Source organism: Notolabrus celidotus, chromosome 4, assembly GCF_009762535.1.
Source record: "Notolabrus celidotus isolate fNotCel1 chromosome 4, fNotCel1.pri, whole genome shotgun sequence".
Classification (NCBI taxonomy): Eukaryota; Metazoa; Chordata; class Actinopteri; order Labriformes; family Labridae; genus Notolabrus; species Notolabrus celidotus.
In genome coordinates, this window is record NC_048275.1 from 7888921 (window position 1) to 7902259 (window position 13339).

Consider the following 13339-nt stretch of genomic DNA (forward strand, 5'->3'; position numbering starts at 1 on the left):
GAGGTTAATAGATACAGTAGATATGATTGGAGGGGACAGAGATGGTAAGAGAGTAATATTCATTCTTGTGACTGTGCCACCCCTGCATGAGTCAGCGCCTCTGTTGGGCCACCAAGAAGTCTAGACATGTCCCTGAATATAGCAAGGACCCACAATGCATTTTACTTTAACATTTAAAACCATTTCATCTTTATATCCTATTTCTGAAATAAACACAATTTCTTTACACTGCATTAATGAGGTTCTGGTAACTACAGCAGATACCCCTAATGCCAGTTTGATAAAATGTCCCCAGAGAGAGAAAGAGAGAGGGACAGGGCTAGTTTTCTTTCTTATTCTCCAGGTCCTGAGGGTTTTTCATTCCTCACATAATCATATTTGGGTATTAATTCCTTTTCTAAATCCTTTCTATGGATGCACTGTTTTTGTTATTGTTGGGAAAACCTAATTCAAACTCTGCTTTTGGCTGTAGACTTTCTGTATTCATCTTATTTAATCAAGAAAACTCAGTGATCTGTAAGAGCATGAACCGCCCCCACTCCCTTTGTAATCCGGTTAGGTCATAGATGGGACGCTTCACTGTGACGCTACACCTGCTTACCTTGGCACCAGGTAGACCTTCAAGCCCGGGTAATCCCATGGCCCCTGGATCACCCTGTGAGAGAAAAAACAGAACACCTGGTGTACCAAGACAAAAAAGACAAGACTTATACGCACAAAGGGTTGTTAAAACCTCCTTTTATGCCTCCCAAAATAATGTTGCTTTTGTCTCAGAGTCCTAAATATAGTAAGTTTGGGTGTGAGTGAGCAGAAGGTAAAAGGTATTATATAAAGGTGTCAGTAAACATTGCACGTAAACAAACAAATATAGATCAAAGCTAGGTGAAGGTGAGGAAATTAAATTCTGCAGAAGCCGAGATTTCACACTTTTCCTCCTCTCCTCTCAAAAAGGTATTAGTATAACACTTCACGTGTCAATATGAACATGATCCCAAGAGGACAATACTTCAGTCTGAGTGTATGAATATTAAATGATCTATGACACACGCTGTCACGCCTAGTATGCAAAAGATGATACAGAAAAAAAAAGCCCCATTTGGCAATCATGATCAGACCTGCTTTTTGCACTAAAAATAGAGCCCCATTCCCAGAGCTGGAGCAAGTGATGGCCTCTTTCTACCTCATCTTGTTCAAGCTGCCATGGAGAAATGCCATTACACAGAACAGAGGGGCAACCGCCGCTGACATAGACGGATTGTGCAGGTAATTGTCACACATGTAGATTGTCATGAATAAGCGAGCGCGGGCGAGGGGAGAGAGGGGCCAGCCGAAGGATCAGCTGTGAGACGGATTGGGGCAATTCCACCACAGCACTGGAGCCGCTCACACTATTTATTAAAATGTCAAATTAACATCCTGGTGAAAAATCACTGTGCCACAAAACAATAAAAAATGCAATTGGCCCCGTGAGAATAAAGAATTCACGGTGATGGCAGACGTGTCGAGTTGTTTCCTTGTCTGTGTGGATTGTTTCAGGCGTCAGGGAGGGGGAGGTGGCGGGGCATTTTGAGGTGCAGAGTGAGTTCATGGGTTCCCACTGGCAAGACAATATGGTACAACAGTTTCACATTTGCAGGAGATGTGATCATTTTTTTCTATCCGTGTGTTGGGGTTCTACAGAGAGTGGTTAAGTGCTCAGGCTTGAGGCTGTATTGACTTCTGTTGTAGAGAAACCACAGAGACAATGATAGAAAGCAACTTGCAGCTTTGCTTTTCTATTTTCTTTTCTAGTTTTTCGGGCAGTGCACAGAAACAGACAAATATTTCATAACAGTACACTTCAAAATGAAATGCTTCAACTCACTGAAGGTCCGTCGTCTCCTTTGGGACCCTGTACAGAGAGAAAGAAGGACAAATTACTCCCTTGAATGTGACAACTGCTACCTTATAAATCTCAACAATAGTCTAAAATGACAAGCAGCTACTATCTGTTATTGACATTGAAATTTATGACGGCTTCGCTCTCCTCGCTATTTCTGTCTGTATTTCTGTCATGCTCATATTGTGTTGTATCAATCTGTGTTTTTTCTCAGGCAAGTTTAAAAATGATCATATATTCCAGTCTGGTTTTCCAACATGCTTTAAAGCCTCTGGAAATTTTGGCTTGAAATAGTGAGAATGCATGTATAATATTTAAGCTGACAGTTTCTTTAGGCATCTACAAACATCTGAGTGAAAATAAACTCTGCATGTTTAAGAACCTCGTTCAAAAATTCTCTTTTTTTTGGAAGGACTAATTCCCAAGAGCGTGTGGGCGTTGCCGATCACATTTTTAATTGACATGTTCAAAGCTCAGCTGTAAGGCAATTGGGCACGAGACAATAAAGAGTGGTCCAACAATGAACAGTACTCTTGAGTTTTCTAAGTAAGAACTGGAAGAGGAAGCAGAAGCAGAGCAATTAAAAATAAATCAAACTTTGCTTATTAATGCAGAGTTACAAACGTATTTCTATCAATATCATAAGCCCTTTACAGATCTCTAGCTTAACGCAGGATAACTCCTGATACCTCTCGTCTGCAATGTGTAAGGCACAGAGGCAGAATGGTCATGATCTCCTGCTGTGTGTTGACATCGTGCATCTCGTGTTTACACAATGATGAAATGTGATGCAATCACAGACTGGGACAGCAACATTACGCTGTTGTGGGATTCAACATGTTTGTATAGTGACAGCTGAACTTAGCTATAGCACTGTTGCAGAATTGCAATGTGAAAATGGCTTTAGTTAGAAGTTAGAAAACACATGCAACATTAGTTTATACTAGGGGTTCCCAAAGTGGGGGTCGGGACACCCTGGGGGCGAGATACAAATGGGGGATCGTCTACCAGAATGTTCCTTTTAAAGTTATCTAAGAATAGCACATTTAACCCATTTCAGTAAATAATATTGACAAAAATAGTAGCTAAACTTGAGATAAAACCTTGAAAATATAAAGTGTAATGAGTTTTCTGTCTTTCTTTTTGCCTGATGACTCCTAAGTTTAGGGTTAGTGAACAGTCAAAAGCATCAGTAGCAGTAGGTTAATTCATAACAGCACAGGAAACACAGACACATGCTCATATAGGTAAGCTAATTAAAAAGGTAAAGCTAATTTCTGCTAATTTCTGCAGACCAGCAAAATGAACCCACATTAAATCACTTTGAGGGACAGTGGGGGTCACAAGTCTTTGGCACCTATATTTTGGGGGTCGCGGGCTGAAAAGTTTGGGAACCCCTGGTTTATACAACTCTCTGAGTTCTCAAAGCTGTAAATTTAATGCTGAATTACTGCACTGTGACGTTTGCATTTGCAACAACAACTCCCCCCATTCACACTCAACACTAACTGACAAAAATGTATAGTGTATGTGTGTAAAGTTGTTGAAAATAAACAACTGGGGTCATCACTCAAAAGGAGCAGGTAACACACTGAAGGCCTGATTTTAAAAAGGGCTGCACAGCTTTAGTGCATAAAAAAGTGGACAGACACTGCAGCTCCATGCAGTAGAGAGTAGAGATGCTAACAGGTTATCTATACATTCAGACACAAAACAAGAGCAAGCTGTATGGAGCTGCAAAACTGTGTGGGTGTTTTTGAGCTTGAATATCATTAGTGTGATTTGTTAATTGGATCTTGAGAAGAAGCAAATAGTGGGACAGTTGATTGTTCAATTATTGGTTTTATCAGCAGTTGCACTCCATTCTTAGTGAATCCCCTTCAGAGTGCAGTCAGCTGAGTAGTTGAAAAGTGACTTCTCCTGTTACTAGATCATAGAATTGATGTCTAAAAGATTGACTAAGCAAAATCATACCCATGTCAAAGTCAATAGCAGGAGTGGAAAAATAAATGTAAATGACCGTATTTTGTAAGAATTTCTAACATTTTTTAAAGGTACATTTCTATGTGGAAAAGAACTTCCATAACATAGTTGAACAGAGTTTCTAGTGGATTTAAAAACACTGTCCATGCATGTTTACATTTCTAGAAATTACTTTCAGCATTTTTTCAGCAACATCTTATAATTGGTCCAGTATCTGCTTTTCCATCTTAACATTGATGCTCTTCTATTGATTGCTCCAGGGGAGCTGCTGGGCAATAATTGATGTAGTGCAGAGAGAAGCTTCCTTGACGTTTAGATGTACATCATGTTGCACAGGGGATATTTAAGTGTCTATTTCATGTCACCACCTTTAGAGTTAGCCGTGGTGGATAGCTCCCTGTGAGCCCCGTGAGTGTCTCCCAGGACCAGATAACAAACTGTCTGATAAGGAGGACCAGTGGAAGTGAGACTGATAAGCAAATCGGGTCACTTCGGTTTGCTCTGAGCCGAGCAAGTGGACTCCAGAGTTCACTTTGCATATCAATGATGTTTAATGTCCTGAGGCAGGTCAGAGACACCTGTTAAGAGTCAGAAAGCCTCCTGGCCTTTACCAACCACCAGCTCTGCATGAACATGATTGACTGTGATAGCAACTCTGAAGCCGAGATAACACTGGAGGGCTGGTCAGGTTATTTGCAATTCTGCTCTCCCAGGTTCTGCAGCTCATACAGTATCAACCTGCCTGTGTGATGGTGTTTCTCTTCAGCACACTGTAAAGGATTTGCTTCAGGCATAACAATGATTCTGCTTACCGGAGCACCAGGAGCTCCAGGGGGTCCTAAAATAGCTCCACCACTCTGAAAAGACACATATTTAGACACATTTTAACAAGCACAAGCTCTTTCCTGCCGATACAATTGAAGCTGGTAAACAATACGTCTGATTGATCACAATGACTTTCTCACACAGAGAAAAAGTCTTTACCTGCAGCTTGTACAGACTGCTCATCCCATTGCCCTCCACATAGGGAACACCCTGAAACACAATGAACAGTACATCAGACATCGCCTCTCTCAGACTCTCCCCTCACTCTTCTGTGAGTTTAAGGCACCAAGAGTCTTTACAGAGAACTGTACAGTAGGTCTGGAGCAGTTATACACTGTTAAGCCTTTAAAAGCTACATGAGAGGGATCAATAGCTCATTTGGTGATTACACAAAGAGAGTGCGGGAGAGAGGAATAACAGAGAACAGTAGACTTAATAATCCTTGAGCCAGCGGTAATTCAAAAAAGGAGAGTATCTCATAAATACAAAAGAGCGCACTGATTAAAGAGATTCGGGGATGAGAAGTAGGTAATCTCATCTTCTGTGGCAGTATTACAACATAAAAGAATGTTTTTCCCATGATAGTTTGGTTGACAGCAGCTATTGTAAATGTAAAGGGAGTCAAGGTTCTCATTTGGAAGCAAGCGGATGCCTGTGCCCTTTTCAGGCCACTGAGCCATCTCCTGTCCTCCCAGACTGCAGTTTATGAGACCAGGGTGTGGGGGGGGGGGGGGGGGGTGTGTGGGGGGGCACGGCAGGTTCAAGGGGACAGCTGATGAATTATAGATTTGCCTTTGGAAGTGCTTACTCACTGGCCTTTTAGAGGAGGGAGACATGATTCAATGCCAGTGAGCAGGTTGCCACAATTTCCTCACATTTGTACTTGTTTGTCAGTTCTACTTTAGTTGTTACTATAAATACTGTAAGGCTGAGCGAAATGTAAGTGCAGTGATGGTCTAAGGGATGCTCTAACCTGAATCTGATCACGGAAAAAGAACATCCTTGGAAAGTGCTGATGAAAGCATAAAAAAGTAATGCTTAAATGTTTCAGCGTTTGTTGTTCTGTACACACGCTGGAGATTTTTTTTTCTGGTGTCACGCGATGGATGAAAAGCGGAAATGTTGGATGAAACTTACACTGATATGTTTCATAGTAGGGACTTGGATAAATATATAAATATATTTGCATTCAACCAATCACTAACTGTCCTTTGATATCGATTCACAGTAGTTGTCACCAAGCTAATATTTTAGGCTAAACCAGATATTTAATTACTTGCTGTCTGCAAGCAGGTCAGACTTGCTTTCTACCAACTGGTAACCATTTTCTTTTGTTGCGGCAACACTGTCCAGAGTATGGGGGTGTGGCTGTCGAGCTACAGGTGGGCGGACCTTCCTGGTCACATGACCAATTTATCAATGAGACGGTGACGCTGTGGTCTTGATTTAGCTCAGGCAGACACCTGCTAGAGGAGCGCGAGAAGAAAGAGACGCCGTTGTCAGAAGCCGTGGAAAGACATTCTTGCGAAGTTTTCCCCTTTTTCCCGTTGAGTTTTGTCGTGTGTTATATATGTCAACTTAAATATGAACTGTCATCGGAAACCCTGAGGGGTAACGAGAAGGAAGCAGCGTGAGCTGGTCCCGGAGCCGTGAATGGTGTTCTGGAAAGAAGTCGGCACCATAGACTGTAAATAAAAATGGACAGCGTTGCTCCGCCTCTTCCCGTTGTACAGTTCTGAAGCCAAAAAATCCCTCTCCTGGGCGCAGCCATTGTGCAGCCAGAGCCTGTGAAGCCTTTGTAATAAGCTCCGCCCTACAGCGTAACGTCACAAGACGCTGTGTGCCCTTTGAAGTTTCGTTCTACGGCGGCTGTGAATCAAAGGAAACCCGGGAGTTAAACCCCGTTTTTAAACTCTAATAACTAACGAAAAATAAACTTTTCAGAAAAAAGAGGCCTTGGACACAAAACAGTCAAATACTAACTACATATAACCACAGCATACGGATGTGAGAAACATTCGTACGACGTGTATTTATTTTTTAAAGTTTGACTGCCCCCCCATTCAAATGAATGAGGAGACGGATTTTTTGACCTATACTGCAGCCAGCCACCAGGGGACAGTCACACTGCTGAAAGCCTCACCACCAGGGCCGTATCCGGCACGCTTGGTCGGCACAGGTAAGGTCCGCCTTTTCCCTTTGCCTTTTGCTCGACAGCCACCTGATTCCTTCTTTAGTATGGCACGGGCACCAACGCTTGGATGCCCTAGACCGAGCTCGTGCCAGGGTTGTGTTGCCGTGACACTTTGATGGAGTCACATGGTATGAAAGGAAAGAAGTCATTTGTTTTGTAAGAGTCATGTAAGCTAGCTAGCTTCCACCCATCTGCTAACTTCTGTCAAATGGTATCAGATGGCATACCATGCAAAAGCATAAATCCCTAGCTAACAGTACTTTTAGTAATCTTGTGAACAATTAAAATGGGGCCTGTGAAGTTAATACAACATACTGAATAACTGTCTATTAACTGGCAGCTTTTTCACAGCAGCTCCTTCGCACTAAAATGATGATTTGTTTCAACGATGTCTCACCTGTCCTTCTGATTCAGTAATAACATTGTGCTCAATGGGACTTGGTTGAATGCTAACAATAGCATGTCACCAATTATGTAATTTAAAGCTGCTGTTGGTATTCACAGAGTAAACATCTGTTTAGAGAGAGGGACTTCGAATGTCAACACTATCCCTCCCAACCAGATTTCCTCTTAGCCCCCCGACACAGATCGGCGTGTGCAGTCATGATAGTGCCGGACTCATAACCAATCAGAGGACGTAGTAGGGGCTGCCACTTAACCAATCAGGACAGAGGATTGGAGATTTGCTTTGATTGGTCCGTCATAACGGGAACGAGGGGAATAATAACATTGCTTGATACAAAGGCATTGGAAAACGCAGAGATTTCTCAATAGTCTCAAATTACTTCACTTACCGATGAGTACCGATGTGCATTATGACCTTTTCTCCAAACCCAGCAGAAAAAAAGTAACGTTTTTTTACACCATTCCTCCCAACAGCAGCTCTAACCATGGAATAAGGCCACATGTCCCTCTGAAATTCCATCAGTGTCATTTCACTGGTAGAATAAATGTTTTCTCTGATGTATTTATCCAACTTTCAACATGAAACGCAGCCATACAACATAACAACCTCTGAGCTTCCCATCCCAGCATGTTGTCAGAGTAAGAACTATAATGCTGCTTGTTCTACTGCATTTTGTCCTTGTTCTTATCTGTTATATCTCTCCCAGTTGAAGAACATTTAGAGTAATGAGGAAGTAATATTCTCTGTGTAGTCACATTTGACCTTTTAGGACAGAATAAAGTCAGAAACAGAAGAAAATGTGTAAATAATGAACATACGGAGCAACAAATAATCCAAGACACTAGCAAAGGTATTTGAAACTTCAGCATCTGACTTCTACAGAGGTGGGAGAACCTTACCGGAGGCCCTGGAAGCCCTGGTCTGCCTGCAGGTCCTTCATTTCCCTGCCAAACACAAACAAACAAACAAATGAATAAGATAAATAAAAATAAAAATAGCTATCCAATGATATGAACCTCTTTTATAGCCAAAAGAAAAGTAACATTCATTGATTCCTTTAATAAATCTGGTTTATATATATATTTCAAACATTGAGTCATTTTAATCAAACTTATATCTTTCTGAAGAATTTACAATTAAACTACATTTTATTGGAACAAATTACGTACAGACATTTATACTCTTAGACAACATTTTTCAATTAAAGACTTAGATAAATTGAACTAAACATACCTGTAGGTGAATTCACAAAGATACAGTTTAACATTCATCTTCTGAACACTGTTGTCAAAGCATAAAAAGCATGCATGCTTATTGAATCATACAGAAAAATATCTTACTCTTTCTCCTTTTCCTCCAAGCGGTCCCATCGGTCCAGGTCTACCCATAATCCCCTGGAAACAAAACAGCATCCTTACAAATGCATCTGTTTCTTGCTAGTTAAAAAAGCCTCACATGTGTTGCAATAATTTGACTTGAAACACTAAAAGGTATAATGTTAGAATAAAGATAGTATCAGAAGAAATGAAGAACAAGGGTATTTACCGGGGCCCCTGTGCGACCGGTCACACCTGGAAGTCCTGGTGCTCCTGCATGTCCCTGGGGAAGACAAAATAGATCATCATTAAAGAGGGTAAATATTATTATCTTTAATTCATTGGTGATGTGAGGAACTGGTCTTGCTATTATAATAAGCAAATGATCTAAAACAGATTTTTTTTTGTGCTTGTAGTTCACAACTTCTATTTCAGAGCACTTCTCACTGACACTGTTCCTAGGTCATGAAAGCTGCACCATGAGGCTTCCACTTCCCTTAGAGGCGACGATACGTGTGTTTTAAAACAACCAAGAAATGGTACCTTGAAAAAATTAGTATTGTTTGTATCTCCTCAATACGGACCTTTTCTATTGTTGCTGATCAATCTTACATCAGTAGTCCTGTCTTGTTGATTTTGATTGGACAGTGACGTAAAACGGACAATGATGAGTGCAGCGTTGTTCCAAACAACTATTTCATCTGAGAGCGCCGTGGCAATAACAGTGGATGCTAAGGGGGTGTTTGACCTGACGGTGCAGAGGGCTGAAAACATGAACTGTATTGGTTTTACATAGAAAACGGGCACTGCCGGCAACGAAAATAGCACAAAGGGCCTGTAACAATACGTTTTTTTTTTTTTCAGAGCACTTCTCACAGGTGTTGCTTGGTAACAAAATGTGTCTCACAGCACTTCTGTCTCACTCAGTATTGACCGTTCGGTCTGTTTTATATCGCTCTGTATGCCGAAAAAGTTGCTTTTATTCAAAGAGTGTTTACAAAGAAAATGTCAAACCCATGACAACGAAATGTGTGCTACAGAATTGTACCCTCCAAAAAGGAGGCATGTTAGTTTCTCCTCCGCCAACAATGTTGTTGACAAAGTTGATGTGTTGCTCCAAAAGTTGAAGTGAGAGTGCTGAGAGTGCAGAGGAAACAAAAAGCAGCTGATTCTGAGTGACGCTGGGTGCTGATAACGCTGAACTGGAAGTAGAACACTAGTCACAGAATGATTTCTGGGGTTTAGCCTTTTCTTATCTTTATGTAACCTTTGACCTTTGATAGTCAAAGTTCTGTATGGATAAGGCATTTATATGCTGTTTGTTATATTCTAGATCAGTGGTTCTCAAAGTGGGGTCCTAGGACCCCTGGGGGTCCGCGAACCATAGCGTGGGGGTCCATGAAATTATTATGATACATTTCTAATAAATTATAATATTGTGCTGTGTCATTAAAAACAGCATATATACAGATGAGGACCATTTGCGCCAATGAAACCAGAAAATTGTGCCCATTACTCCCACCCTAGTTAACTTTGGGCAAATAGAAACTGATATGATTGTGACACTCACATCAATTTGTCACGTATCACTCATACACACTTCACTCCAGTCACAACTGTTCCTGCTACTACTTAGCTTTGCTTATTAGCTCACGAGCATGGAGCCATTTCTAAATCAGAATCAGAATCAGAATCAGAATCAGCTTTATTGGCCAGGTATGCTTGAACACACAAGGAATTTGACTTTGGTAAACTGTGCTCTCTTTGTACAAGGCATAAGAATAAGACATACAAATAAAAAAAAATTTAAAAAAAATAAAATAAAAATAAAATAAAAATAAATACAATAAAAAAAATAAAAATATATAAATAAAATAATAAAATAAAATAAATAAATGAATAAAAAATAAATAAATAAATAAAACAAAAATAAATAAATATAAAATTTAAATATATATAAAATAACAAAAATAAAACTAAAATAATAAAATAAAATAAATAAAAAATAAATAAATAAAATAAAATAAAATAAAAAATAAGTTCACATTGTGAAGTGCCGTCAAGCTAAGCCCAAGCTAGCTAAATTAAGAAAATATGACGACAGGTATATAGAGTTCGGTTTTATTGTGAACAGTGACGGGAGACCAAAATGCGAAGCTATAAAGCCAGCCAAGCTAAAGCAACATCTGATCAAAGAGATGAAAGAGTGAGGAATAGATCTGCCAGAAAACACAGATGGTTAAGTGTTTATCACTATGGAACAGGTCTGAAGTATTTACATTGATAAGTTTTACAATACAAATAGTTCCAAGCACATCTAAGAGTGCAAATGGTAGTAAGCATGTGCTTAATCTATGTTACAATTATGAGGGGGTCCTTGGAAAATGTTCTCACCTGTAAGGGGTCCTTGGCCCCAAGATGTTTAAGAACCCCTGTTCTAGATATGTCAAGTGCTTCTTTTATTTATCTGGTATATCACACTTCAGCAGGGTACAACATGTTTTATTGAGCTGATAAAATCGTACGACAAGTGATGCTGTTAGAGAAAATCTCCCACCATTTGAGTTCAATGCTGAAAGCTGACCTATGAAATGCTTCTTAGCTGCTGTATAGAGTGCCCTGTTTCTTAAATAGCACACACACACACACACACACACACATGCAGAAAAAGCTTCCTTTTATAAAGTTGCTCCTCAGAGTGCAAAAGATAGGCCACAGTGCACACGCAGCACTGCAGCAAGCTTTGATAGCTCCTTTTCAAAGCAGACTTTCAGAAGTAGACGACGAGGCAGACGTTACAACATATTTACATTCTTTTGAAAAAACCTGCCTCTCAAAGTCATGGTGACTTCCGTGTGCTTAGAAAATAAATGGAGTTAATTTTGTTTCAAGATTCAAACTTTTTTTCACTCACCTCATCACCTTTATCTCCTGTAGGGCCCGGGAACCCTCTCTCTCCTTTCACTCCCTGCAGAACGGAGGAACCAGAGGGGAGAGAAGAAAGTGAACGTTTCCACCGATACATGAAAAAGGCCCTGAGACTAAAAAAGCTGATGGGTGTAAACTTCAAAATGTCTCTTCCTCTCTCACAGCACCACACGTGAAATAGCCTGGTGGTACAACTCAGTAGTCATAGCAACAAGTTCTGCAGCGAGCAGCTACAGTTGGAGCTTTCTGAATAATATGAGGTGTACAACAGCTGCTACGGCTTCAGGAGATAATCCGATAAGCATTCGTCAGTTCAAATCTTTATTAAGTAGATTAAACACACATTTCAATAAACAATGGAACAGAGAGAGGTTATTACAGCTGCAGATTATGAATGAATATTTAATCTACATTCTTACAAACAGCCAGTTTACAAAAGATTGTTTAGGGACACATTCATGCCTGATGTTTTCCTTGCCTACCTTTGGGCCTTCTTTCCCAGGGTTACCTGTCGGACCTCTTACACCTGGATCTCCCTGTTTTTGGAAAAGACCACAGTTGAAATGATCACAGAGACTCTTGCAGTCCAAGTATTTAATAAAGATCCCCAAGCGGAAATTTAAAAAGTGTCATGTCATGCAAAGTATCACGGTCAGGTAAACATGTCCCTAATTACCTGCCATGATGATTAGTTACTTGTACCTTTTCTCCCACCAAGCCTTCCACTCCTTGTTCTCCAAGGGACCCCTTCTCTCCCTTCTGCCCAGGAAGCCCCGGGACTCTCGTCTGGCACAAACTGCAGGCGTTCTGCCAACAAAGGAGAGGCAGGAAGTAAAAGTGATGGCACAGAAGAGATTTCATCAGGCAGAGCTGGAGCACTGCATTTTCGCCCTTTATTATGTCACATCCCCCGGGTGGAGGACAAGACCCCAACTGACACAAAGTGTTCTCTAAATGTCTGCAGAGCAGAAATAATGTGAACCCACCAACGGTGTCTCCGAGAGTGTCTCTCATCCAGGTGAGTGGTGAACTTTGTCAAACTCATTGACTGTGACATTTAGGTGAGAATCTTAAATATCATCGTCCCTGATGCAGTGTGGATATAGGCGCCGCACCTTCAAGGAAGTGCGTAGGAGCATTGACTTATGGAGAGGCGGTATGACCAGCTATATTACACTATTAAAAAGAAGCATTAAAACAGAAAGGCTGAGGACAAAATGGAAAATAATCTGTATGTCCTTTTCTAATTATCTCCCAAGTGTGAAGAAATGTAATCAATAAAAGAAAAGAAGAAGAGTCGGCTTTCTGGAGGTTAAGATTAAAAAGAAAAAGTAAAATGTTTTTGGTCTTTTCTGCAGGTGTCATTAAGGTGTTGAAAGTAGCAATTAAAATGCCACAAAGCACCTCTGCTAAAGTGTGTAAACAGCAGCAGACTCTAACAAAGCACTTAGTGGTTAAAATAAGTTGACATTTAACGGAAAGGTGACATGAAATTATAGGTCTGCTGGCATCTGACTTTATCTATTAGTGATTAGTCACTGTAGGCAGTAGAGTTCTTGTCAGCATTGACATCCAGGAAAAAAACAACCTTTGTTTAGCAGAGAGCTTTCCTGCGGGTAAAATCGTTAAGTTACGTGCCTAATCTGCTTCAGTCAAAGGAAAAGAGGAACAAATCACTATTTGTCATGACGGTTGCTAGAAATGTTTTACTGGGAGAGGAAACTGCTGCTAAAGAAGTCCCTTTTTGTGTGGTAATCACAGCCTCAGGCTGAACAGTGGGCCTGTAGTCACAGTGGTTAGAAAAGGTA

The 13339-nt window shown here is 40.6% G+C and overlaps 1 protein-coding gene across 1 annotated transcript in view; it reads right to left on the reverse strand.

The window, feature by feature from the left end:
* LOC117812114 (collagen alpha-1(XIX) chain) overlaps positions 1–13339 on the reverse strand; it is a 182440-nt gene that overhangs the window by 17781 nt on the left and 151320 nt on the right. Inside the window, exons 40-49 of the mRNA XM_034682727.1 lie at positions 12234–12338; positions 12014–12067; positions 11518–11571; positions 8833–8886; positions 8628–8681; positions 8187–8231; positions 4847–4897; positions 4675–4719; positions 1865–1891; positions 602–655 (exon numbers count right to left, since the gene is read on the reverse strand). Coding sequence (XP_034538618.1) covers positions 602–655; positions 1865–1891; positions 4675–4719; positions 4847–4897; positions 8187–8231; positions 8628–8681; positions 8833–8886; positions 11518–11571; positions 12014–12067; positions 12234–12338 — 543 coding nt within the window. The remainder of the gene's footprint in view (positions 1–601; positions 656–1864; positions 1892–4674; positions 4720–4846; positions 4898–8186; positions 8232–8627; positions 8682–8832; positions 8887–11517; positions 11572–12013; positions 12068–12233; positions 12339–13339) is intronic.